The 24,694-nt window shown below is 36.2% G+C and overlaps 1 protein-coding gene across 1 annotated transcript; it reads right to left on the bottom strand.

Moving 5' to 3' along the window:
- Positions 1–4,581: 4,581 nt before the first annotated feature.
- Positions 4,582–24,670, bottom strand: LOC132553652 (solute carrier family 23 member 1-like). The gene is made up of 13 exons (XM_060217912.1): positions 24,602–24,670; positions 22,287–22,315; positions 18,206–18,431; positions 16,987–17,144; positions 16,794–16,897; positions 15,259–15,341; positions 14,439–14,623; positions 14,138–14,282; positions 12,432–12,588; positions 10,351–10,604; positions 9,012–9,285; positions 8,548–8,643; positions 4,582–4,751 (listed from the first exon to the last, which is right to left on the bottom strand). Exons 1-13 carry the CDS (start codon positions 24,668–24,670, stop codon positions 4,582–4,584), a joined length of 1,950 nt encoding a protein of 649 aa, XP_060073895.1.
- Between the last annotated feature and the right edge of the window lie 24 nt (positions 24,671–24,694).

Genomic DNA, 24,694 nt, shown 5'->3' with positions numbered 1-24,694 from the left:
TGGTAAAAACGTATTCCCATCAACATATAGTATTTTCCGTCGATATTGACATTCATAACTTTCTATCAAATTCACGACCTCAGCTACATAATACACTCTTAAATATACATTCCATTACCAATGTTTCTTAATAAGTCAAGAAATCCACGTTTTAGAATCAGATATACTAATTCAAATTGTGTGATAGCACGAAAGATACCTTGTCGGTCTGGAAAAAGAGAAAAAGATGCAAATTTGCTCAATCTCTTTTCTAACTGTACATGAGAAAACACTCTAAATGTTAAAATATTATAATATGTACACTAGAATTTCTGTATCCACTTCATAGATATATATTTGTATAGTATACAGATTATATACTTAATAAGTTCCTGATATCTACATTATCCTCATGATCACGACCATTACCTACCACAACATTCTTCCCTAATGAAATACCGGAAGTGATTGGGATCAATGTCAGTCCGTCTGTCAGTACATGACCAGGAGTTTGATAGGCAAATGATACACGCACGCACACCACTTCCGTCATGCTGTTGGTTTTTGTCAGTGATGTTGTTGGGAGTTAGTTCCCTTGTATCGCTGTTTTAAGTAAAGTGACCATTGTTCTATCTATTCATATTATTTTGAAGTTTGAATTTCTTTTCCAATAATTCGTGCCATCCTTGAAAAGAGTGAAAATTAAAAAAAAAAAAAAAACCGGCAATGATGGACCTTGGTGTAACAAACCCACAAGCATACCTGGGTTATTCTTTGAGGACCGGCGAGAGAACAGCGGAGCGCCTTGGGATGTCTCAAAAGTTTCTAAATCGATAGGTGCAAAACGTATGTGTAGTGACTGTAATAGAAACCGTTACTTATCACTCGAAGTGGTAAAACAAGCTCCTCCATTCATGATGTTCATCTATTTATTTATCTAATATTTTTTTATCTTGTTTGTGTGTGTATGTGCGTGTGTGCGTGTGTGTGTGTGTGTGCGTGCGTGCGTGTGATTCTGTGAAGACGCAGCATCTTTTCACGACGTAAATATATGAAAATAAGATATCTACGTTTTGTTGGTCCTATCATAAAGCTGCACAACACAAACATATGACTACACTGACTGCGACGATAACACATTCGCATGGTACTGACCGCTGAGGTCACAACGTCAGGTTTATTACTATTGTCTATATAGCGCACGAGTTATATAGAAAAAAATCTGTCATAGTTTGGTACTTGATCGTATTCTAACTATTTCTGGGACAAATATCGACAACTGACTGACAAATAACTTATTGCTCTCATCGAAAATTTATGACCGATAAATAACATACACACATTATGTATATATAACTGACTTTTATATGTCTACTACTTAGGGCCCTGGAAGGACACCGTGTTCGCAAATGACACACAATATCTGTATTTCTAGTCATTTATACAAAAGACAGCTGGAAATAAAATGAAAAAAGCCATATGATTTTAGACGTAATATTATAGCATGGTGTAACTATAACATTATTTTAAAAAAAAACGTAATAGATCTCATTATGAAGTGACCTACTCGGTGTTTCAGAACGATCCTGAAATGACACAGTTAGCATATTTCCGGCTTATATGTTGACAAAAAATTGGCAAGGAGAAAAAAATGAAGTGTAACACGTGGACATAGGTTCTGGACCGTTATGTATTTCAGAACGGCCATTTTGTCGAGGCTTATTACATACACTATTGACCTGCGGGACATAGCATACTGATACTTTTGTTTGCAAGAACTTGCCACGCTTCCAGGAAGAATAAAAAATAGTGATTTAAGCCAAGGACACCCAGTACACCAGTGCGAGACGTCGGTAACAAGTGTTTTACGAGTACCTGTCTATAACTGAAACAGATTGTCTAGGACCGTTATTTGCAACACTATACAGGAAGATTTAAAACTGAAATAAAAATAACATTCTCATGAATTTGATTGATCATACCTTTTAATGTAAATCACAATTATATCTGCTGAACTTTCGCGGTTGCTGCGGAAGTCTTAGCTGACGTCAACAATAGCCTGTTGCATCCTGGGATCGATAGGTCATCGGGTCAAATTCTAGAACTACCGCCATGCTTGTTTACGATAAGAATGGCTTCGTGTAATTTACAAGAAATAATGTGGAACGATAAGAATTTTGTCAGCATGCATGGGTATTCGCTAATATTTAACAGTACAGACACCGATAGAGATATTGTTAAGTAAATCGTTCATAACGTCAGGCGTTAATGTTATTTCTGTGCGTAGGCAATCTTTGAAGTCTTCCAAACCAAATGAGTTCGATAATTCCTATTTGACGTTTTTAAAACACACCAATGAAATAAAAGGATTATCTGTGTATAATTAATTTGTAAACTTATATTAAATGTTTCACTAACTGGCTTCCGTTGTCTTTTATATCAACGTAACGGTTACCACGTGTGCGGCTTTTATTCCAGTGCGTTTTTAAAAAAATCTCTAAAAACTGTTCTGGGTAATTACGCTATTTTTTATAGTTCTAACACACTGGGTTGTCTTATTTGATTTATTGGCGCATTCACTGTTGGGAGGTTTGTCTCTTTCTTGTTATAACTGTTATAGCTGTTATAGTTGTTATAGCTGTTATAACTGTTAAAGGTGTTATAACTGTTATAGCTGTTATAGTTGTTATGGCTGTTATAGTTGTTATAACTGTTATAGCTGTTATAGTTGCTATAGCTGTTATAACTGTTATAGTTGTTGTAACTGTTATAGTTGTTATAGCTGTTATAGCTGTTATAGTTGTTATAGTTGTAATAGTTGTAATAGTTGTAATAGTTGTTACAGGTGTTATAGCTGTTATAGCTGTTATAACTGTTATAACTGTTTTAGCTGTTATATCTGTTATAGTTGTAATAGTTGTTATAGGTGTTATAGGTGTTATAGGTGTTATAGCTGTTATAGCTGTTATAACTGTTATAGGTGTTATAGGTGTTATAGCTGTTATAGCTGTTATAGGTGTTATAGCTGTTATAAGTGTTATAGTTGTTATGGCTGTTATAGTTGTTATAACTGTTATAGCTGTTATAGTTGCTATAGCTGTTATAACTGTTATAGTTGTTATAACTGTTATAGCTGTTATAGCTGTTATAGTTGTTATAGTTGTTATAGCTGTTATAGGTGTTATAGTTGTTATAGCTGTTATAGCTGTTATAGCTGTTATAGTTGTTACAGGTGTTATAGCTGTTATAGCTGTTATAGTTGTTATGGCTGTTATAGTTGTTATAACTGTTATAGCTGTTATAGTTGCTATAGCTGTTATAACTGTTATAGTTGTTATAACTGTTATAGCTGTTATAGCTGTTATAGTTGTTATAGGTGTTATAGCTGTTATAGGTGTTATAGCTGTTATAGGTGTTATAGCTGTTATAGCTGTTACAGGTGTTATAACTGTTATAGCTGTTATAGTTGTTATAGGTGTTATAGCTGTTATAGGTGTTATAGCTGTTATAGGTGTTATAGTTGTTATAGGTGTTATAGGTGTTATAGGTGTTATAGTTGTTATAGCTGTTATAGCTGTTATAGTTGTTAGAGTTGTTATAGGTGTTATAGCTGTTATAGGTGTTATAGCTGTTATAGCTGTTATAGGTGTTATAATGTTATAGCTGTTATAGTTGTTATAGGTGTTATAGCTGTTATAGGTGTCATAGCTGTTATAGCTGTTATAGGTGTTATAGCTTTTATAGCTGTTATAGCTGTTATAGGTGTTATAGGTGTTATAGGTGTTATAGCTGTTATAGGTGTTATAGGTGTTATATCTGTTATAGCTGTTATAGCTGTTATAGGTGTTATAACTGTTATAGCTGTTATAGTTGTTATAGGTGTTATAGCTGTTATAGGTGTTATAGCTGTTATAGCTGTTATAGGTGTTATAGTTGTTATAGGTGTTATAGCTGTTATAGCTGTTATAGCTGTTATAGGTGTTATAGCTGTTATAGGTGTTATAGTTGTTATAGGTGTTATATCTGTTATAGGTGTTATAGTTGTTATAGTTGTTATAGCTGTTAGGATTGTTATAACTGTTATAGCTGTTATAGGTGTTATAGCTGTTATAGCTGTTATAGCTGTTATAGTTGTTATAGTTGTAATAGCTGTTATAGGTGTTATAGGTGTTATAGGTGTTATAGCTGTTATAGGTGTTATAGCTGTTATAGCTGTTATAGGTGTTATAGCTGTTATAAGTGTTATAGTTGTTATAGGTGTTATAGCTGTTATAGTTGTTATAGTTGTTATAGGTGTTATAGCTGTTATAGGTGTTATAGCTGTTATAGGTGTTATAGCTGTTATAGCTGTTATAGGTGTTATAGCTGTTATAAGTGTTATAGTTGTTATAGGTGTTATAGCTGTTATAGTTGTTATAGCTGTTATAGGTGTTATAGCTGTTATAGCTGTTATAGCTGTTATAGGTGTTATAGCTGTTATAAGTGTTATAGTTGTTATAGGTGTTATAGCTGTTATAGTTGTTATAGCTGTTATAGGTGTTATAGCTGTTATAGCTGTTATAGCTGTTATAGGTGTTATAGCTGTCATAGTTGTTATAGTTGTTATAGTTGTCTGTAAGGTTGGAGAAAGGGAATATAACGAAGTATCCGGATTTTCTTCTGTAACCTCGATATCCCTGGAACATCGTACACCCAATGGTACGTATCGACCTTACTTCCGCTTCCGGTTTCGAAAGATGGCAATCTGCCCATTCCCCTCTCTTCTTTTGTTCCTACAATTGTAAAAAGACATTATGACAATAATATGTTTATATCTGTTAACTTTGATTTGGTTTAATTCCACATTGCTTGTAAAATACAGCTATTAATAGTCTCCTTGTGTATGAAAAGCGAGTGCATGGGTTTTCGGGGGTGGGGGGGGGAGGGGGGAGAGGTGTCATTTTATAAACTTCTTGTAAAACAAACCTCTTTGAAATAGAGTGCCGTTAACACCGATCAGAGCACCGCACTAGGTAACACCATTATAATGCCAACGGGTAAACCAACGTTAAACAGGGAAAAATAACCAACCATTGCTACAGAAGCCGGCGTGTCTCGTCCAGAGAACGCTCAATGAAAGATGAAAGGTGAGACAGTATCATGGGAGACATTAATAAAGAGCGGTTTTCTAAAATAAGATCCCACAAATAGTCACTTCTTACTGTAATACAATAGGGATAGCGGGTAGAATGTTTACTTCTTACTGTGGCAAAATAGGGATAGTGGGTAGAATGTTTACTTCTTACCTTCAGGGTTATATTGATAGATGTACTATTGACAGGAAGGACAACTCCGGATAAAAACTGAGATTTTCAAATTTAACGACTGATTGAAACGAATATCAGACAATGGTGAATGAACTGTTTGCAAAAATGGAAATGAATATGACCAACTTATTTATTTGATGATGTGTGTGTGTGTGTGTGTGTGTGTGTGTGTGTGAGAGAGACAGAGAGAGAGAGAGAGACAGAGAGAGAGACAGAGAGAGGGAGGGGGGAGGGAGAGAGCGAGATGGAACAGAAAAGGAAAAAGCAACTATTAAGATAATGTGTATTACAGTGAGTTCAGCAAATTAACTGTGACCTCTTCAATGTCCATATCGTAGGAGACGGAGCTGTTCTACATTGTTTAACGTTTAGCAACTGTGGTCAATTCAGGACGGCATCCTTTATATGATAGGTGAGTGTTTGAGAGTCTACGATATGTTAGTGTAAGCCTCCTTGTGGAAGAGTGAAACCGAAACCGTCTGTAAAGTGCTATCACACTGAAGTGTACTGCCGAAGGCCTGAAGCAGGGCATCACGTGGTCATATTATACTGACAACGGATGAACCAGTCATTACAAAAAATAAATTCCCGACTGTTGGGGACCAACATTTAACCTCTCCTGAATATCTAACTATCTTACACTTAATGAATTCCCGACTTTTGGGGACCAACATTTAACCACCCCTGAATATCTATGTAGAACTACGGTACTCTAACGCCCCTCAAACGGTGAGCATCCAGAGAATATATAACATTAGCACGGACACAAATGTTCAGTAATTTGATAGAAGAGAAAGGATCCGGCAGTCGTCGGACACAATATCTTTTGCTCATAGGTAAGTCTTCAGGACAAAGGTATGACAATTTAATGTCCAAATCGTTTTCCACGCATATAAATCTCACAATAATTGTCGAAGGAAAAAAGTTCATTATTTACAAATTATTAACTCTGATGTGGTCAATACTTTTCTATCGGGTTCAAATAATTTATTGTCTCCATCAAGGGCTATCACTGATAAATAACATTATGAGTATATATAACTGACTTCTATATGTCTACTATTTACAGCCCTGGCGTTATTGACGAGTCCTAAAAGGACAAAGAACAGCTGCACGGGTTAGTTTAATACATTATTTAGATCTAATTCTAAGTATTTGTGTTGACAGATACTTTCACTTGTGTGTCTTATGTAGGTTGATTATTCCTTCACCTGTGTCAATACAACATCTACATGTATATTGAAAAAAAAGATAGCTGAATCAGAAATATGCATGCTTCATACGTTTTCCTGACCTACATACTAGTTGACAAAAAACCCACTTTAGTCCTATAAGGGAAATTATTATCTCATTTGAAGAGCACTAATATTGGACAGTCTGTTTTGGTAACGTTTCTCCTGCTTTAAAATATCCACACATATAAATTTGTCACTAGTTACCATGGTGATTAGAATATTGATTTCAAGAAACAAATGTTAATTTATAGGTATTATTCTGTCATTAAAACAGAACAATATTCATGTGTTTATATTTAGCATCATTTGCAAGAGGATTAGCATACGAACTGGCTACAGTCATTAAATACCGCTTTACCTACCTGATTTACATTATTTTATTTACCACAGCTTTAAAGTAGTGAAATGTTACGTTGTCCCTTTTCGTCTGTGTTAAGTATAAGATAGAGAGTAGATTCTATCGGTATCATTGATGAAAAATGCTTGTGTACAGAAAACTATTTTAAGTAGTCTCGCTTGTTCTGTTTTATCTGTTTATTGAATCATAGGTTATTTCATAAGTATATCAATTTTTTTAAAGAAAATTTTACAAGTTGCAAAGAAGCAGTATATTTTTTGTATTATTATAATATCAATATTTATAGCGACAATACTCAAATGATTTTCATGTTGCCCATTTCCTGTAGAAAATTTTGTAGATGCCAGAAAATATCGTGTAATGACTATCCCTGTTATACACGGCATTCGATAATACGAAAGGGTCTAAATCAGATAAATGTAACCCTGAGTGCAGATCCTAGGTCAGTGATCCGGGCCCTTCCTGGGGCGTGACTAAAGGAAGGCGTAACCCCGAGTGCAGATCCTAGGTCAGTGATCCGGGCCCTTTCCGGGGCGTGGCTAAAGGAAGGCGTAACCCTGAGTCCAGATCCTAGGTCAGTGATCCGGGCCCTTCCTTGGGCGAAACTAAAGGAAGGCGTAACCCCGATTGCAGATCCTAGGTCAGTGATCCGGACCCTATCCAGGGCATGACTAAAGGAAGGTGTAACCCCGTGTGCAGATCCTAGGTCAGTGATCCGGGCCCTTCCTGGGGCGTGACTAAAGGAAGGCGTAACCCCGAGTGCAGATCCTAGGTCAGTGATCCGGGCCCTTTCCGGGGCGTGGCTAAAGGAAGGCGTAACCCTGAGTCCAGATCCTAGGTCAGTGATCCGGGCCCTTCCTTGGGCGAAACTAAAGGAAGGCGTAACCCCGATTGCAGATCCTAGTTCAGTGATCCGGACCCTATCCAGGGCATGACTAAAGGAAGGTGTAACCCCGTGTGCAGATCCTAGGTCAGTGATCCGGGCCCTTCCTGGGGCGTGACTAAAGGAAGGAGTAACCCCGAGTGCATATCCTAGGTCAGTGATCCGGACCCTTCCTGGGGCGTGACTAAAGAAAAGCTTAACCCCGAGTGCAGATCCTAGGTCAGTGATCCGGGCTCTTCCTTGGGCGTGACTGAAGGAAGGCGTAACCACAGTGCAGATTGATGCAGTCATTGTGTCTTTAGGAAAGACATTTTACTCCAGTTTCTTTGGGCCTGCTGCATTCAAGGATACACCTTGCTGTCCGTGGGCCGATAAACCTTGCAAGCGTCGATATTGCATTGCAGTAATAGACAAGGCAATATGGACAAAAATTGTTTTAAGTTAAGAGACAGTTTTCTTTTAACTTTCCCTTCGGTCAGAATTTGCAGAAAAAAAATTGATTCTAAATTCTTCATTTTTTTACGATAAGAGGCAGTTTTTTGTCCTTCGGTCAGAACTAGCCGAAAATTCTTAATTCACCAAGGTCCCCACATTTAATCATCACCTACAGCTGTTAACAGCTTATCACTACAGGTGGTTTCTTCACCAATGTAGAAAGGCATCAGAAATTACCCGTGATTCTTCTTCCCCCGACGCTTCAAACGACAAGCAGTGAAGAACGACAGTGATAATTCTCAACCATGACTGCACGGGATGTTATAGATAATACTAGCAATAATGACTTACCTTTCACAGTATTATCCAGAATGATAGAGGTTAGTCCGGCTACAAACATCTGAGTTCCTAGGACCAGTTTTAGCACCTGGTCTAGGGATGCGTTACCTGTAAAACAGAGGACGACATGATCAAAAAGATTCAAATGATTTAGAAATTTGTTCAATGGCACGTTAACCAGTTGATGGCATGAGTGCACACCGAGTTTTGTGTTATGGCTTAAAACGTTGAAAAATAAAATATTTTTTTTATTAAATTGCAGTATTCTTCATTATTTCTTACACTGCCGTCTTGACCAATCAAACGTGACATCGGTTTTTCTCAGTTAGTGGATGATAACAGGAAAAATTGGCCAATGGAAATGCTTGTATCATAGAGGATTAAATAATGCTAAAGTAATATATCCCTTGGAATCTCGTTATTTAAGCATTTCTAAGTTCCATATGACGTCATATGCCAATTAACAATCCATTCACCTGTATTAATGAAGTTTCTGTTGATTTTTAACCATTCGGAAGTGACTAAGCCTATGTACAATGACGTGCCCAGTACAGCAAGATTCCGAGTAGATGACAGGTTTACTTTCTGTAGTAATGAAAGTCCAATTGACAATAGTAAACCAAAGTTTACTAAGGACACGCCCCCTATAACCGGATCCGGAACTGATGCCATTACCGCTCCAAGTTTGCCGATCACCCCAAAAACCATACAAATAAAGCCAGCAATCACCATGACGCTCCGACTAGCTACCTAGGTGATAGGATAAACAACAAGAATGTTCGGTAAATGACACACAACTTTTGGTGCGTCCATTTATAACTGTTATTGGTTCTACCGCTTATGGAGATTTTCTTGTCTTTCTTTTACTTATCTATTTGCTATTCTATGTGTATGACAAATGAATGGAACTTTACGACTAGAAAACTATAAAAGCAATGACAAAAAAAAAAAAAAAAAACATTTAAAAGATGTAGCTTGATGAAGAGCATAGTTACGGTCGTCATGACTTATTTGGACCGACCATGGTTTACATGGTGAATGTCGTCGATGAAGCAGAAGACGCTTACTCTTTCGGAACAGCTGGTAATATTATCCTTGTACTTTTTCACAAGTATCCGTATAAATCATCATAGTGTTCATATTTTGTCCTAGTTTTATTGAATTTGAGTTTGGATTTTTATTAAGCTGATAAGTTGGTAGTGTCACGCTGTTTTGTAACGGGTTTATCTCAAAATTTAGAGTGGCCATTGACAGTCGGCATCAGATCATGATCAAAATTTTATAGATATTTACTTCTAATATTAACTATATTGCTAAACTTACAAGAATATTCCCTCTGTAATCAAAGCGAAACAGTGGTAACAGGATCAAGATGTTGTATCCCGGAGAAATCCAAACAGACCGCTGACGGTCATCAAGAAGATTGTTCAATCACTGTAAACATTTGGCAGTTACAAATATAGCCAATATGGCTTAGCAGTTGCTGTGGTAACGAACTTCTGATATGTTGAAGAAATGTTTTAAATTCTTTGAGGATATCGATGGTATGCAGATGTACTGGCGGCCATCTTGGATATTATTTAATGTAGCGTTGATGTCCTGTTAAAAGATCGATTCAGTTATTTGGAAGAAATAGTAATATTTGGTACTAATATTGGCGATTTAGGCTGTCAATCGATTGAATGGGGTTTGAAGTCAAACATTGTGTTTTTTTTAGGTACTATTTTCTGTAATTTTGTTTCTATTCTGTTATTCATACCAGTGCGCTAAATCCGTGCAAAGAATTTTATACGTAGAATACAACATTTGCATTACCTGTGTAAGTTTGATGAGAACAGCGTTTGAACTGTATGACGTAGTAGCATGCCCGGCCCCCAGGGCCCCCGCCACTACTCCCAGGATTCCTTCTGTCAGTATTCCACGGTTGATGGCGTGCATGGGTGGAGGATATGTTCCCGTATGCTTGGAGATAATCATGTAATCCCCGATGGACTCGATATTGGAAGACAGATATGAACTGATAAACCCTAGGAAGATGGCTGTGTTAAAACGGATTGGACCGAATTGACCTGCAAATGACGTCATCATAACAAGACACTCGTAAATGAGTAAGCATTCCATATATGGAATTTTATACCACAACGGTAAATTGCTATTTGTAATAAACCCCAATGCTATTTTTTTGAAAATTTCTGATACCTTAAACTGTTGATCATGACAATTATGTGTACGTACAAGGCAAACTATTAAGTTCCTGTCTAATAAAAACTTAGAGCAGTGTAAATACCCGCAACAACATCATAGTAGGAGTCGGACGACATCAACACAACCACCCATAAGTTTCTTCTTTGAAGTTATATGACATGATGGACTTTAGTGCATATCAGTATACATTATGTAGATGCTGCTGTGTGAAGTGTTAAATTGAACTTTTAGTGCTGTAAATAAGTTTCTTCTTTGAAGTTATTATTAATGTTAATTTTTTAATATTTATGGAAATATTTCTTTCTAGTTAATTGATAATTATAAATATGAATATTTTGGTTTTTTGTTTTGTTTTGTTTGAAGGAATATTTTCATTTCAAGGAACTTTGATACACATTAACAAACATTGAGAAATCAGCACAATCAACCGTCATCAATAAAACTAGAAGACAAAAAATATAAGTTATAACAAAGTCAGCATCATGATCAGTACAGTATCAAAAATATATCATTCATAAATCATGAACACCAATTGTACCTTGCCTACGAAGCGCAAACTTTTTATCTACAAAAACTTGAAAAAGAGTCATGGCGGTGGGTGTGAAAAACCTGAAAAAGTGTCATATCGGCGGTTATGCGCGTGGGACGTCTAATGAGGTAAAATGATGTTATATATTAAGACGATCTTGCCACAACGACAAGGATTAAAGCAAAATTGAATTCTGTTTGTAAGTTTTGTTTGTTATAAGTGCTGTTAGTTAATAATTCAAACCAAGCCCCCAGACAAGCTTCTTATCATGGCGCCAACCCGCACGTACAGTGTTCAGAGTCTCATGTCGAGAAGGATTCATAAGCCGCCATACAGTAAATACACTGTAAATCAAGTCACGCAGTTACAATAAACTTTGAAGATACAAGAAACCATTTTTTTGGTTACTTACGGCAGAGACGTATCTCTGCTTACGGATAATATGGTTGTTTTCTAGGAATATTCACAGCAGGCGATAAGAATCACGTCAGCTCGATCTTCTTCAACAGTACAGGTCGGGGATGTCCGTGAGCAAATTCCGTAAATTATATTGTTCAAAATTTATCATTAGTTCAACCACACTGTGCTTCTTTTTTTAAATATATAGTAATCGTATTGTTATTAAAAAAATAAACTTATTGTGGATGCTTTTAAAATAGCGATTTGAAATATCGCGGCGTCATTTACGCAGAAAATTGCCGCTAGAGGACTCTAACTCTTTTCGATATTTCAGCCAATGAGAAGGCCAGGATCGGTAAATTTTGTCTAAAAGGCCGTTTCAACAGACTGTACGTACAGAGTACGTTTAGCCTAAAAAGCATGAACGTGCCTCATGTATAAACATGATTTTAATTTATATACATATTACTTACTATATACATATTACTTATTATATACATATTACTTACTATATACATATTACTTATTCACATTAAATTGAAATATTTCTTTACGTTTGATATTAGAAATTACTTTATTTATGCTATCATTTTTATCATATAGATTTTATTTTAACATTGACTTTTTCGCGCCTGCTTGGTTTAAAGGTTAGACGGTATGCATCTCTGCATCTAATTATAAAGTCGTATCAAAAGGCACTGTTCAGTTGTGTGTTGATTATACAATCTAAGTATATATACCTGTCTTAATGTGAATTATTTACCTGGATATGGAAAGTAGAACCATGGTGACAAAGATATTATATTTCCACGTGTGTCTGTCCGGGCACGATAGGCGGGGTCACTGGGGTCATCTGGTAGAGCTCCGGACAAAGTCAGTACCCAACACAGCGCCCACGTAAACATCACTGTGATGGAAATCTGATCAAATCGATGACGTCAAAATTTAAATGGAAGGCATGTATTTAAAAAAAAACATCGAACGAAAGAGAAATTCATCTATGTGCCGAAAATATTGTTGTCTATATTCGGTAACTGGAAAAAAAGCACGCACTGATCTCTGTATATATATGTTTTATTATTGGTATAATTATTGTGTAAAATATATATAAAAAATGTATTGGGTTCAAATGGGGTTATGGCCCTTCGTGTTACTTCGAGGTTTTAGCGTTCTAGCTGGTACAACGGTATGGAAGAATGGAACGTTTAGCGACATAAGGTGGAAATGACAGATCTTAGCCCAGATATTCGTAGAAAGAAAGCTTATCTTATTCAGAGGAATGTTGTGCGAGTTATGAATGATCTATGTTAGTGAATATTTCATGGTAATTATCAATAATTAATTAATTAATCAAATAGTCAGAAATACCATGAGATGAGTAAAAATGGCGGGAACCTTGCCGTGGTGAAAGGCACGTTACGAGTCTAGGTTAAGAGCATAGCATTACTTTACATGGATAATATTTACCGTTACTGTACCATTCAATATCTCTCAATCTATTCCAATAAGACTGGGAAACTTATCTCGCCTGGTTGAAACTCAAGACTAACGTGACGTGAGATTTGACGCCACCTCTCCATCGTGACTGAACAATCCTATATTACTGCTTCCATGCAGGATACAGTGTGATAAACACATCATATAAATATCCACATTTTCAAAAAGGAAACTTCATAAAACGAGGAAGAACTAATAAAAAAAAAGGTGAGGATTTATCTCCCCTGGTTGAAACTTTTATACTTTTTATATTTTTGATACGGACATAGAGAAATTCTTTTTTACCCATGTCCATACTAATATGCAGAAATGATATTTTTTATACATGGAACTTACTTCGGAGATAGGACATAGGAAAAAAACTTCTACAGATCAAACATGGATCAGACACCTAAATACACGTAGATGTTTTCCACCTGGATATATTAAAACTATGATGTACAGAAAACAAAGATGTCTGCTTTAAAACACACATATAAAGATGACCTTATTTACGTTATGAATATATACAGTGTCTAATGAACATTCCTGTTAAAAAAGGGGAATGCATGATGGTAAGCGTAAGGATAGGATAAGTGGGCTAGCAAAGTTTGACTAGAAAAATCCCCATCAAAAGTAATCTATTTGCCGGTAGGATTTTCACGTCCATTCGGAAACAGACATACAATATGTTTACTATTCTATATAAGGTATGAAGGATGACATAAGCCTAGCTTTTTACTCATGCCATTGAAGCGACGGCAACAAAACTCTTCAGTCACCCCGGATTATACCGACTACAACACAAACGCCACCTAGTGGCAAAAAAAGCAGTCGGCGAACGCCCTACGGTATTAAGTGATTCCTGAATGGTGACCGTCCAAACAATTGAAAGATGTACTAATGATCTGCTACAACAACACGATAAGAGAAAAGGGCCATAACATCTTAGTGATTTCAGATAGTATGCTTTCTTATAAGTGGTGAACTTACCGACAATGTCTGAAAAATTGGCATTTTCGTTGTTTTGGACGACTTTGGTCGATTGTTGGCCTTCTTCCTGTCGCATTGCATTGTGGGTACCGAGACTTTGATTCGTGTGAGATACATGATACACAAAATCATCATGATTACACCACTGTAAATTATATATGAGTAAATATAAGCCCCGATATGTATGTGATAATACATAAAATAAGTTATATTAAATAATCATAAGATAATATATTATGTAGGCCAATGTCTGTGATAAAAATACAACGAGTAACAAAACTGATGACGTCACGTGACTCACCAAAGAGCAACCGGAAGGAATGCAGTAGAGTATCGCAAAGGGATTGGGTATAGGGACAGTGCTATCGAGGAAATCGTCACACAGACTGTAATGGGGCCCACAAGGTTCACCAGGTATCCCAGAAGGCCAGTTCCTCCTAAGAACACTTCCGTTACAAGACCGGCAGCCATTAAGCTTCCTTGGAGCTGAATTTTAGAAAAAAAAATACAGTAAATTCATTAGTTTTCGTGGGAAGTTTATTTCTGTTCATGTCTTAAGTTACAGTAATCCGCTAATTCATCTGCCCACAAAATAGATAACCAGTTAAATATCAAATCATCAAAAAATGGATTTCGTGGGTATTATTTTACCCATGAATTTACGTATGGAAAAAATAATAAAACCACGAAAAAAAACACAACTACTGCGTAACATGATAAATACACGACAGGTTTAAAGATAGAAACATCTCAGAAATGTTAGGACAAATGTGGAAATATTCTACATACATTATGAAGTATACATTGGACTATGATGGTGTTAAAGACACGGTACATGTAGTTGATGATAATGAATTACAGTATAGCTGGTAATTTACATGGGTCAAAGTTTTCGTGATTTTCATTTAAAACTGTCAAAATGAAAAGCGAAAATAAGATACCTACAAAAAGGATCGGCTATACGGTATGCAGCTTAGACCAAGACGAGGGTTGCCTAGTGACAAACCATTGATCAAACCAATAATGTAAAACTGCAATTTGCTTGTTTCAATTTTTGTTCACTAGGTTCATGAACAGACTAGGCTAAGTTAAGATTCATAATTCATCTGAAATTACTGTACCTGAGTAACCCGATAATAAACCATTTCTTGTTCAGTTTCCATGGTAACATTCTGATGCACCGTATAATTGGTTGACATAGTTTCTGAAATCATAAACCGTTCATATGTCAATGGACTGAAGCTTAGTGTAGACAGGGCGAGTCAATCGATAAAGTGTCGATTTATATATATCTTGATGTTTTTAACCTATATTTTCACACATCAATTCACAAACTTCACTGAAGGACAAAACGGTGGAATGTTTTCAGGATGTTTGCTCTATGAAATGTCTGAGATTATGGATCTGTAAGACTGAGGTTCTGTGATGTATTTTTAATGTCTACAGTATGTGGCGCTGAGTTGTATTTGGGATGTCTATAGGGATTGGCTGTTGAATGCATGTGATGTCTACATGATGTGACTCTGGGATGTTTACAGGATGTGACTGGGTATGTTAGGGATGTCTGTAAGACGCTGTCTCTGTGGGGTGTATACAGGACTTTGGCTCTGTGGGGTGTCTACACGATGAGACAATGGGATGTCTACAAGAAGTGACAATGGGATGTCTACAAGATGTGACTGGGGGATGTCTACAGGATGTGACAATGGGATAACTACAGGATGTGACTGGTGGATGTCTACATGATGTGACAATGTGATGTCTACAGGATGTGACTGGTGGATGTCTACATGATGTGACAATGTGATGTTTACAGGATGTGACTGTGGGATGTCTACAGGATGTGACAATGGGATGTCTACAGGTTTGGCTCTGTGGGATGTCTACATGATGTGACTCTGTAATGTCTACAGGATGTGACTCTGGGATGTCTACAGGATGTGACTCTGGGATGTCTACAGGATGTGACTGTGGGATGTCTACATGATGTGACTCTGGAGTGTACCTGAGGTGTTGGCTCTGGGATATATTTGTGAGATAATGCAACCATGAGAGGTTTGTACAATGATTGATCTGTGAAAAAGCAGGAAAAATATAAAATTGTTGTAACTGGTGGTTATGTCTATGTTCATCTTAGTAGGACAACCAGGACCAGGAGGAATCCATCTTAGTAGGACCACAAGGACCAGGAGGAATCCATCTTAGTAGGACAATCAGGACCAGGAGGAATCCATCTTAGTAGGACCACAAGGACCAGGAGGAATCCATCTTAGTAGGACAATCAGGACCAGGAGGAATCCATCTTAGTAGGACAACCAGGACCGGGAGGAATCCATCTTAGTAGGACAACCAGGACCAGGAGGAATCCATCTTAGTAGGACAATCAGGACCAGGAGGAATCCATCTTAGTAGGACAACCAGGACCAGGAGGAATCCATCTTAGTAGGACCACAAGGACCAGGAGGAATCCATCTAAGTAGGACAATCAGGACCAGGAGGAATCCATCTTAGTAGGACAACCAGGACCAGGAGGAATCCATCTTAGTAGGACCATCAGGACCAGGATAAATTTGCTTGTTACTTAATTTTTTTACTATAATTTGTTATAAGGAAAGCTTGGATTCATTATATACACATTTTGAGTCACGTCACATACCCGATTCTACGTCGCTGGAACTGTCACATGACAACACTCCTGCTGATCGCATTGCCAGCAAGGGTCCATAAAAAGAATCGGAAACGCCTTGAAATATCGGTAATCTGAAAAATAGTATTAAGTATAAGTAATGTATTAATAACTATTAAGATATAAGAAACAGACTGCGAATTAGTTTCGTATTTAAACCTACCTTATTCCAAAAGCACTCTGCGCAATCGTAGTTAGTCCTACCATAAACACGGACGTACTGAAAAGCTTGGCTCTTATTGGGTCGTTTCTGTCTGCGCATGCGAGGTCTGCGATTGTGACGCTCATGAGCAAATTTGACGAAAATGACAACATCACATTCTGTAGATATAAACAAGTAAACAATTGTACTGTCGCTGTGTATGAGAGAATAAAGTTAGTAAAAGTAATGTTGCTTTATTAGTCTGAAGGAAAAAAGACCAATCATATTTGCCCTCATACAGGGATAGCATCTCATTCATTCACGTTGGAATGTCATTTCAAATACATAACAATGTTTTTAGGAGATTTGTTTGTTTTATTTTAGAGGAGTTTAGTGTCCTTAAAAGAGCGAGTTTCACATGAGGACGGGAGTCAAGAGTGGCGAAAAGACATAGAAAGAAAAAACTTGATTAGAAAGAAAGAAATATATCAACATTCCCAAAGTTTTGTACGATTTTAGTCTCTTCAATGTCATATCGACAAGACACGGAATAAAACATCCGATTCTGCAGAGTCCAAGTTTAGTCGCCTCTTACGAGAATACAGCACGTCTGATTTTTGGACTCTCCGATGTCTCCGAAATAAAAGGAATGTACAGAACAAATCCTGATCTACAACAGGATGCTCCAAAATTAGTCTCTTTGTCATGTCTGGTCATAAGCCACGCCAGAATGTCGGATCCAAAACCTTAATCAAACAACGATCATGGTCAGACAAGCGTTTAGCATTACTCGAATCAATACAAACATATGATTGATCTGGTCATCCTATCGTATTACTAAATACCCGAAGTCATGCTCCACCGACAATAACCAACATGACATACAGCAGATATACCTTCCCAGTCTCTCATTTGGTTTGTTTCCAATTATATACACCAGACATACGGCGATACTAATGGCCAGCGTTCCTGATCATGATGATGTTTTCATGATTTTTCTTTTATTTTTTTTATTGTTTTTTTTTTTATTTGAAATTGCGATTATTATTTTCAATAATTTGTCTATTATGTACTTTTCGTGTTCAAAACTTACTTCATTAAAGATAAAGCAATAAATCTCAAATTTACGGTTATTCGAATAAGATTATGACTAGATCTTAACACCAAAATCCGCAGAATAAAAAAAAATTAATAAAAAAATTACAAAAAATCCCCATCTTGGGTGAGATGATTTCTCTACCTGAATGGCTAGAATCACAGAAAACACAAACGGTGGGTGATCTCGTACGCCGAAACGTAATGTCGGAACATCCGGATCATTTTCAGGATGCTGGGATGTTTTGTTATCAGGGTCTTCTGCTGTTTCCGATAATGGATTGTTGGCTTCAATCACGATATCGACAGTTCTGTCGTTTTTCCCTGTACATTCACTACGGCAATTCCTAGCAAGTGTTGTACAGTCCTTGCTGAAATAGATCGCATGATTACAATTACCTTTGTACGGAATTATGCAAATGGAATCATTACTACACCCTCAAAATATTTTCTTTATAATAGATTAAGACATTTATATATTTTTGATCTGTTCATATAATATTTTCAATGAACATTTAAATAAATATATTTCAGTTCAGGCATCCTCCTGTGTTTATATTCTGGTATTATAAACAAACTGTTCAGGCATCCTCATGTGTTTATATTCTGATATTATAAACACACATGTGCAGGCATCCTCCAGTATTTATATTCTGGTATTATAAACAAACTGTTCAGGCATCCTCATGTGTTTATATTCTGATATTATAAACACACATGTGCAGGCATCCTCCAGTATTTATATTCTGGTATTATAAACAAACTGTTCAGGCATCCTCCAGTATTTATATTCTGACATTATAAACACATTGTACAGACATCATCATGTGTTTATATTCTGATATTATAAACACACGTGTGCAGGCGTCCTTCTGTGTTTATATTCTGATATTATAAACACACATGTGCAGGCATCCTCCAGTATTTATATTCTGGTATTATAAACAAACTGTTCAGGCATCCTCCTGTGTTTATATTCTGATATTATAAACACACATGTGCAGGTGTCCTCATGTGTTTATATTCTGATATGATAAACAAACTGTTCAGGCATCCTCCAGTATTTATATTCTGACATTATAAACACATTGTACAGACATCATCATGTGTTTATATTCTGATATTATAAACACACGTGTGCAGGCGTCCTTCTGTGTTTATATTTTGATATTATAAACACACATGTGCAGGCGTCCTTCTGTGTTTATATTCTGATATTATAAACACACATGTGCAGGCGTCCTTCTGTGTTTATATTCTGGTACATTTATGTTAATATGGACAAATATCATCTCAATTTCGTGGCACGTGAAAGTGACCGCGAAAATTTAATTCCTGAAATAATGAAAAAAGGATGTCTTTTAAATCCGGAAGACGAAATCTTTAATTGTTAACAGATATTATGGTCATTTTCAAGGAAAACCGCAAAAAAATTGACCCGTGGGAATTACCGGATTTATGGAAATAGATATATCACATGTACAGAGCAGATTGCAGTTACAGATATATGATAAACAGCTCCATCTATTAATGATTCATTTAACCAACATTTATTCACTAAGAAATATAGATTTCTGTGCTTACAGATACAACCAAGAGAGACATCTGTCTGCTACATTTACCACTGAAAAAAAGATACTGGTTGATTAAAATTGTGGAACGTCTGTTGTTAGGATATCTCAACTAGCGCAACACTCCAATTATGTGTAAGACTTTATAAAAGACATAAGCAATACGAATTAAGAATCAGACGCCGTAGAGCCAGCAAGTTAATTAAAACTGCATCATACAGTTTTTTCGTCCTTCGACGACTCGTCAGTTGTGCTATAGGCATAAATTTTAAAACGTAGGAGGCAACCGAGTGAAATTAAAAATTGATCGAAAATCTAGATGGAAGATGCAGTAACTAAGCTTAAGGCATTAAACATGATGCTGGAGCAATATGTAGTGATACGTTATATGTCCCTATTCGGACAATTTACCTACGATATATAACCTACAGGATCTGACTGAACAAAACGTTGGCCTGTCAGGTGATGGGTTTGTAGCAAGTATGGACAATGGAATTCGTTTGCAGCCAAGAAACAATGTATATATATAGCCACCAAATTCTAACACAGGTAGGTCTAGATTTCGCAAACCTTTGCCACAAAGATTTGTCCGTGTGTCAAATTCATTCCGAATTCTAACACAGGTAGATATAGAATTCGCTCTCCATTGTCACAAAGATTTGTCCGTGTGTCAAATTCATTCCGAATTCTAACACAGGTTGATATAGAATTCGCTCTCCATTGTCACAAAGATTTGTCCGTGTGTCAAATTCATTCCGAATTCTAACACAGGTAGATATAGAATTCGCTCTCCATTGTCACAAAGATTTGTCCGTGTGTCAAATTCATTCCGAATTCTAACACAGGTAGATATAGAATTCGCTCTCCATTGTCACAAAGAATTTTCCGTGTGTCAAATTCATTCCGAATTCTAACACAGGTAGATATAGAATTCGCTCTCCATTGTCACAAAGATTTGTCCGTGTGTCAAATTCATTCCGAATTCTAACACAGGTAGATATAGAATTCGCTCTCCATTGTCACAAAGATTTGTCCGTGTGTCAAATTCATTCCGAATTCTAACACAGGTAGATATAGAATTCGCTCTCCATTGTCACAAAGAATTTTCCGTGTGTCAAATTCATTCCGAATTCTAACACAGGTAGATATAGAATTCGCTCTCCATTGTCACAAAGATTTGTCCGTGTGTCAAATTCATTCCGAATTCTAACACAGGTAGATATAGAATTCGCTCTCCATTGTCACAAAGATTTGTCCGTGTGTCAAATTCATTCCGAATTCTAACACAGGTAGATATAGAATTCGCTCTCCATTGTCACAAAGAATTTTCCGTGTGTCAAATTCATTCCGAATTCTAACACAGGTAGATATAGAATTCGCTCTCCATTGTCACAAAGATTTGTCCGTGTGTCAAATTCATTCCGAATTCTAACACAGGTAGATATAGAATTCGCTCTCCATTGTCACAAAGATTTGTCCGTGTGTCAAATTCATTCCGAATTCTAACACAGGTAGATATAGAATTCGCTCTCCATTGTCACAAAGAATTTTCCGTGTGTCAAATTCATTCCGAATTCTAACACAGGTAGATATAGAATTCGCTCTCCATTGTCACAAAGATTTGTCCGTGTGTCAAATTCATTCCGAATTCTAACACAGGTAGATATAGAATTCGCTCTCCATTGTCACAAAGATTTGTCCGTGTGTCAAATTCATTCCGAATTCTAACACAGGTAGATATAGAATTCGCTCTCCATTGTCACAAAGAATTTTCCGTGTCAAATTCATTCCGAATTCTAACACAGGTAGATATAGAATTCGCTCTCCATTGTCACAAAGAATTTTCCGTGTCAAATTCATTCCGAATTCTAACACAGGTTGATATAGAATTCGCTCTCCATTGTCACAAAGATTTGTCCGTGTGTCAAATTCATTCCGAATTCTAACACAGGTAGATATAGAATTCGCTCTCCATTGTCACAAAGATTTGTCCGTGTGTCAAATTCATTCCGAATTCTAACACAGGTAGATATAGAATTCGCTCTCCATTGTCACAAAGATTTGTCCGTGTGTCAAATTCATTCCAACAGGTACCTAGAGTTCTATCTAGATCTCCGATTCCAGCATTAAACATAGACCATACAGGATGATTCAAATACGTGCACAATTTTTGTAGGTTAATTGACGCTTGGGAGATACACAGTCATACTGTTTACATGTATTCTAGTGAATAAGCGTACTTACTGGTTATCAAACTTTAAGAATGTTAAGCTGATTCGAGAGATACAAATTTAATTACGATATTTCTGTCATCCTTAATACAAATTTAATTTCATTCCTACTTTCTGGATATGTCTAAAACAGTCTGACTTCTATAAAACTTGCTTTCTGTTACACTAATACATGTTCCTACTTCACTATACGGTTGTCATACTCACAGGTATATATAACCATACAAACTACAAAGGGTTAATACACTTACAAATTCAGTTTTCTTCTTACAGCACAGTATGTTAGAAAGAAATGTACAAGAATTCGGTGAAAAAGTATAAGAATTAATTTTTATCAGATTTATTTCGTTTTGAAATCTTAAGTATTTGTACCTTAGTTTTGTAAATAAATATATATCCCACGATAAGTAATACAGGTACGTACCAGTTGTCACGTGCTATATTATGTAAACCCTATAACAAGAAACTAAACAGGTAATAATTACTAACAACACACACGGTACACTGGTCAAGGGAAAAAATATGGTGTTTTTTTTTTATCTAAAATCACTTCCTTTCTCCATTTTTCGCTTTAAGGTACCTGAATTACTCAGAATTTTCTGTAAGGGATATCGATTGAATAGAATTATAAAATTTAGAGAAAAATGCATATTTATTTAATTCTACTCAATTAGGTATGTAAACGGCGCAATTATAGGGGCCAGATCCACACCGGTTTTGTTAAGAATGGGAGTGGTACCGATAAATTATCAATTGAAAAGAAAAAAGAGTGGATGATAAAAGCGACCCCTGTCTTATCCGTATCCCCGGCGATAATTGGCGCCAACAATTTTATTAGATCATAAAGCCCGATATAAAAAACAAAACACCAGAAACTAAGATTTTTTTTACTAGTGACACGAACTTCAATTCCATAGTAAGTTTTCATTTCTATGAAAGTCATCAAACAATGCAACGCAAGTGACTTTATCAGAGATCAAAGCAAATCCCCAAACGAAATTCTTAAATGTGGAGCCAACATGATAGACATTTCAATGAGACAGCTGTAGGTTGTCGCCATAGTTGCAGCGCAGTAATTTGACAAAGGTTTAATTCTGAACGTTTTATAGCAAACCTTGTCTGTTAGAGTCATGAATAAGTAACATTTTCTATCTGAATAAAGAATGAATAAAAAATGAAATTTATTTTTTGTTGACAATTTTTTGATGATTTTTTCTTAAACGGTCTATATTTTGTCGCGTACGGCGATGTTGTGATGACTGAGTAGTGCCCGTGAAAAAGCCTAGTCAGCTTTCTCGTTTTATATCTGTTCTAATCATACCAGCTATTTGGCTATTTTACTTGTGAAAATGTAATAAATAGAATAATCAGTAGTGTCTACAGTAATAATAAATATATTCACCCTTGTGTTGTTATGTTTGACTACAAGTAAATGACACACTTAAAATGCATTTGATAAAGATAACTAGTTTTGGAAAGATCATCCTGGTTTTAATTCTTAACATTTTAGATTAAGATTTTAAAAGATGCAGGCTGATGAAAATCTCAACGAAAAATATATTTTTGTTACGATATAAAGCTGGACGTGATTAATGCTCGTTAGTTTGCCTGTTTGTTCCTTTATTGTATACATTGTTCTCATTTTGAGAACGTGACATTACTTACTTGTATTGACCACGATTTACCTAGCAGGAGTCGACGATGAAGCAGAAGACGCGTACTTTTTCCGGAACACCTGGTCTTATCGTCCTTATAGTTTCCCATAAGTCTCCGTGTGAATCTTTCTTTTGTGCATATCTTATCCTAGCATCATTGAATTGAGCTTGGATTATAATTATGTTGTTTCTTCATTTGATCTTGCAGTATTCGGTGAAAACTCAGCGTGGTTAGTGACGAGACTATATATTTCACGAAGTTTAAATTATGTTCCCTATTCATAATTTCGAAGAGAATCAAACTCATATATATTGAAGAATAAACATTGAATATTTCTTAAGTGCGGACTTGAAATGAAAAATTTTAAAAAATCGCTAACTTTATGAAATTAGCAAAGAAACAATTTACGCTTTAAATGAAAATAAAATAGAAATTATTACCTGTTTTCTGAGACGTTCATCCTCACAATTTTCGGCAATCTTGGATGTTAACAGAAACGTATCACAAAATTTAAGTGAATGTGGAATTAGCAGCAGATGGCGTTGTATATATGAAATCCTACACTTGTTGATATTATGTAAAAATTTCGTTAACGACAGAATAAAGCCGGCAAATTATAAGATTTTATGTATGCATTTTCTGTCAACGCTCCAATGGCTTTACAATGCGGTTTCAGCATCACGGACAAAGTTTAATCTTAAATGCAGCAGCACGTAGCTAAACGACAAACAAACATGAAACCTTTACATTAAATCATAACTTAATGATATAATATTCAGAGCGATGTTACCAAAGATAAATAAGATAGAATCTTGATGGGGGCCTGTAATGTAGATAGAAATATCTAATCTCGAATTTCAGTGGGCGGCATGAGGTTAGCAGATACTGATCATCCCATCTCTTTAACTGAACAGATGAATGTCGTATAACTTTGATCATAAACTTACAAATAAGACCGTTACATATTAAATGTTATGTTGAACAGTGTTCATCGCAACATTATGAATGACGTCATCAATTTGTAATATGGTAAACTAATCACGTGACACAACTGTGAGTTCACGTAATCTAATGTCAACGCACCTTCGGAGTATCTTCCTTACCCCGTGTGAGATAGAGCTTTCCTCGGAAAACTTCGGGATGAGGCGCCATCTTTTGAATATGCTGCGTTTCCGG

This window comes from Ylistrum balloti, unplaced genomic scaffold (genome assembly GCF_031769215.1).
Source record: "Ylistrum balloti isolate Yb309-2 unplaced genomic scaffold, AGI_CSIRO_Ybal_v1 Utg370344, whole genome shotgun sequence".
NCBI lineage: Eukaryota > Metazoa > Mollusca > Bivalvia > Pectinida > Pectinidae > Ylistrum > Ylistrum balloti.
Note: the sequence above shows the minus strand (reverse complement) of the source record. Positions and strands in the feature narration are given on the sequence as shown.

What these genes read in the sequence shown, in the direction of transcription:
- LOC132553652 (XM_060217912.1), bottom strand. Translation starts at nt 24,670, where the DNA reads ATGGCGCCTCATCCCGAAGTTTTCCGAGGAAAGCTCTATCTCACACGG. An exon ending in AATATAGCACGTGACAACTG is followed by an intron (nt 18,432 to 22,286) that starts GTACGTACCTGT and finishes GATCTATTTCAG; the next exon opens with CAAGGACTGTACAACACTTG. An exon ending in TTTATTATCGGGTTACTCAG is followed by an intron (nt 14,624 to 15,258) that starts GTACAGTAATTT and finishes TCTAAAATTCAG; the next exon opens with CTCCAAGGAAGCTTAATGGC.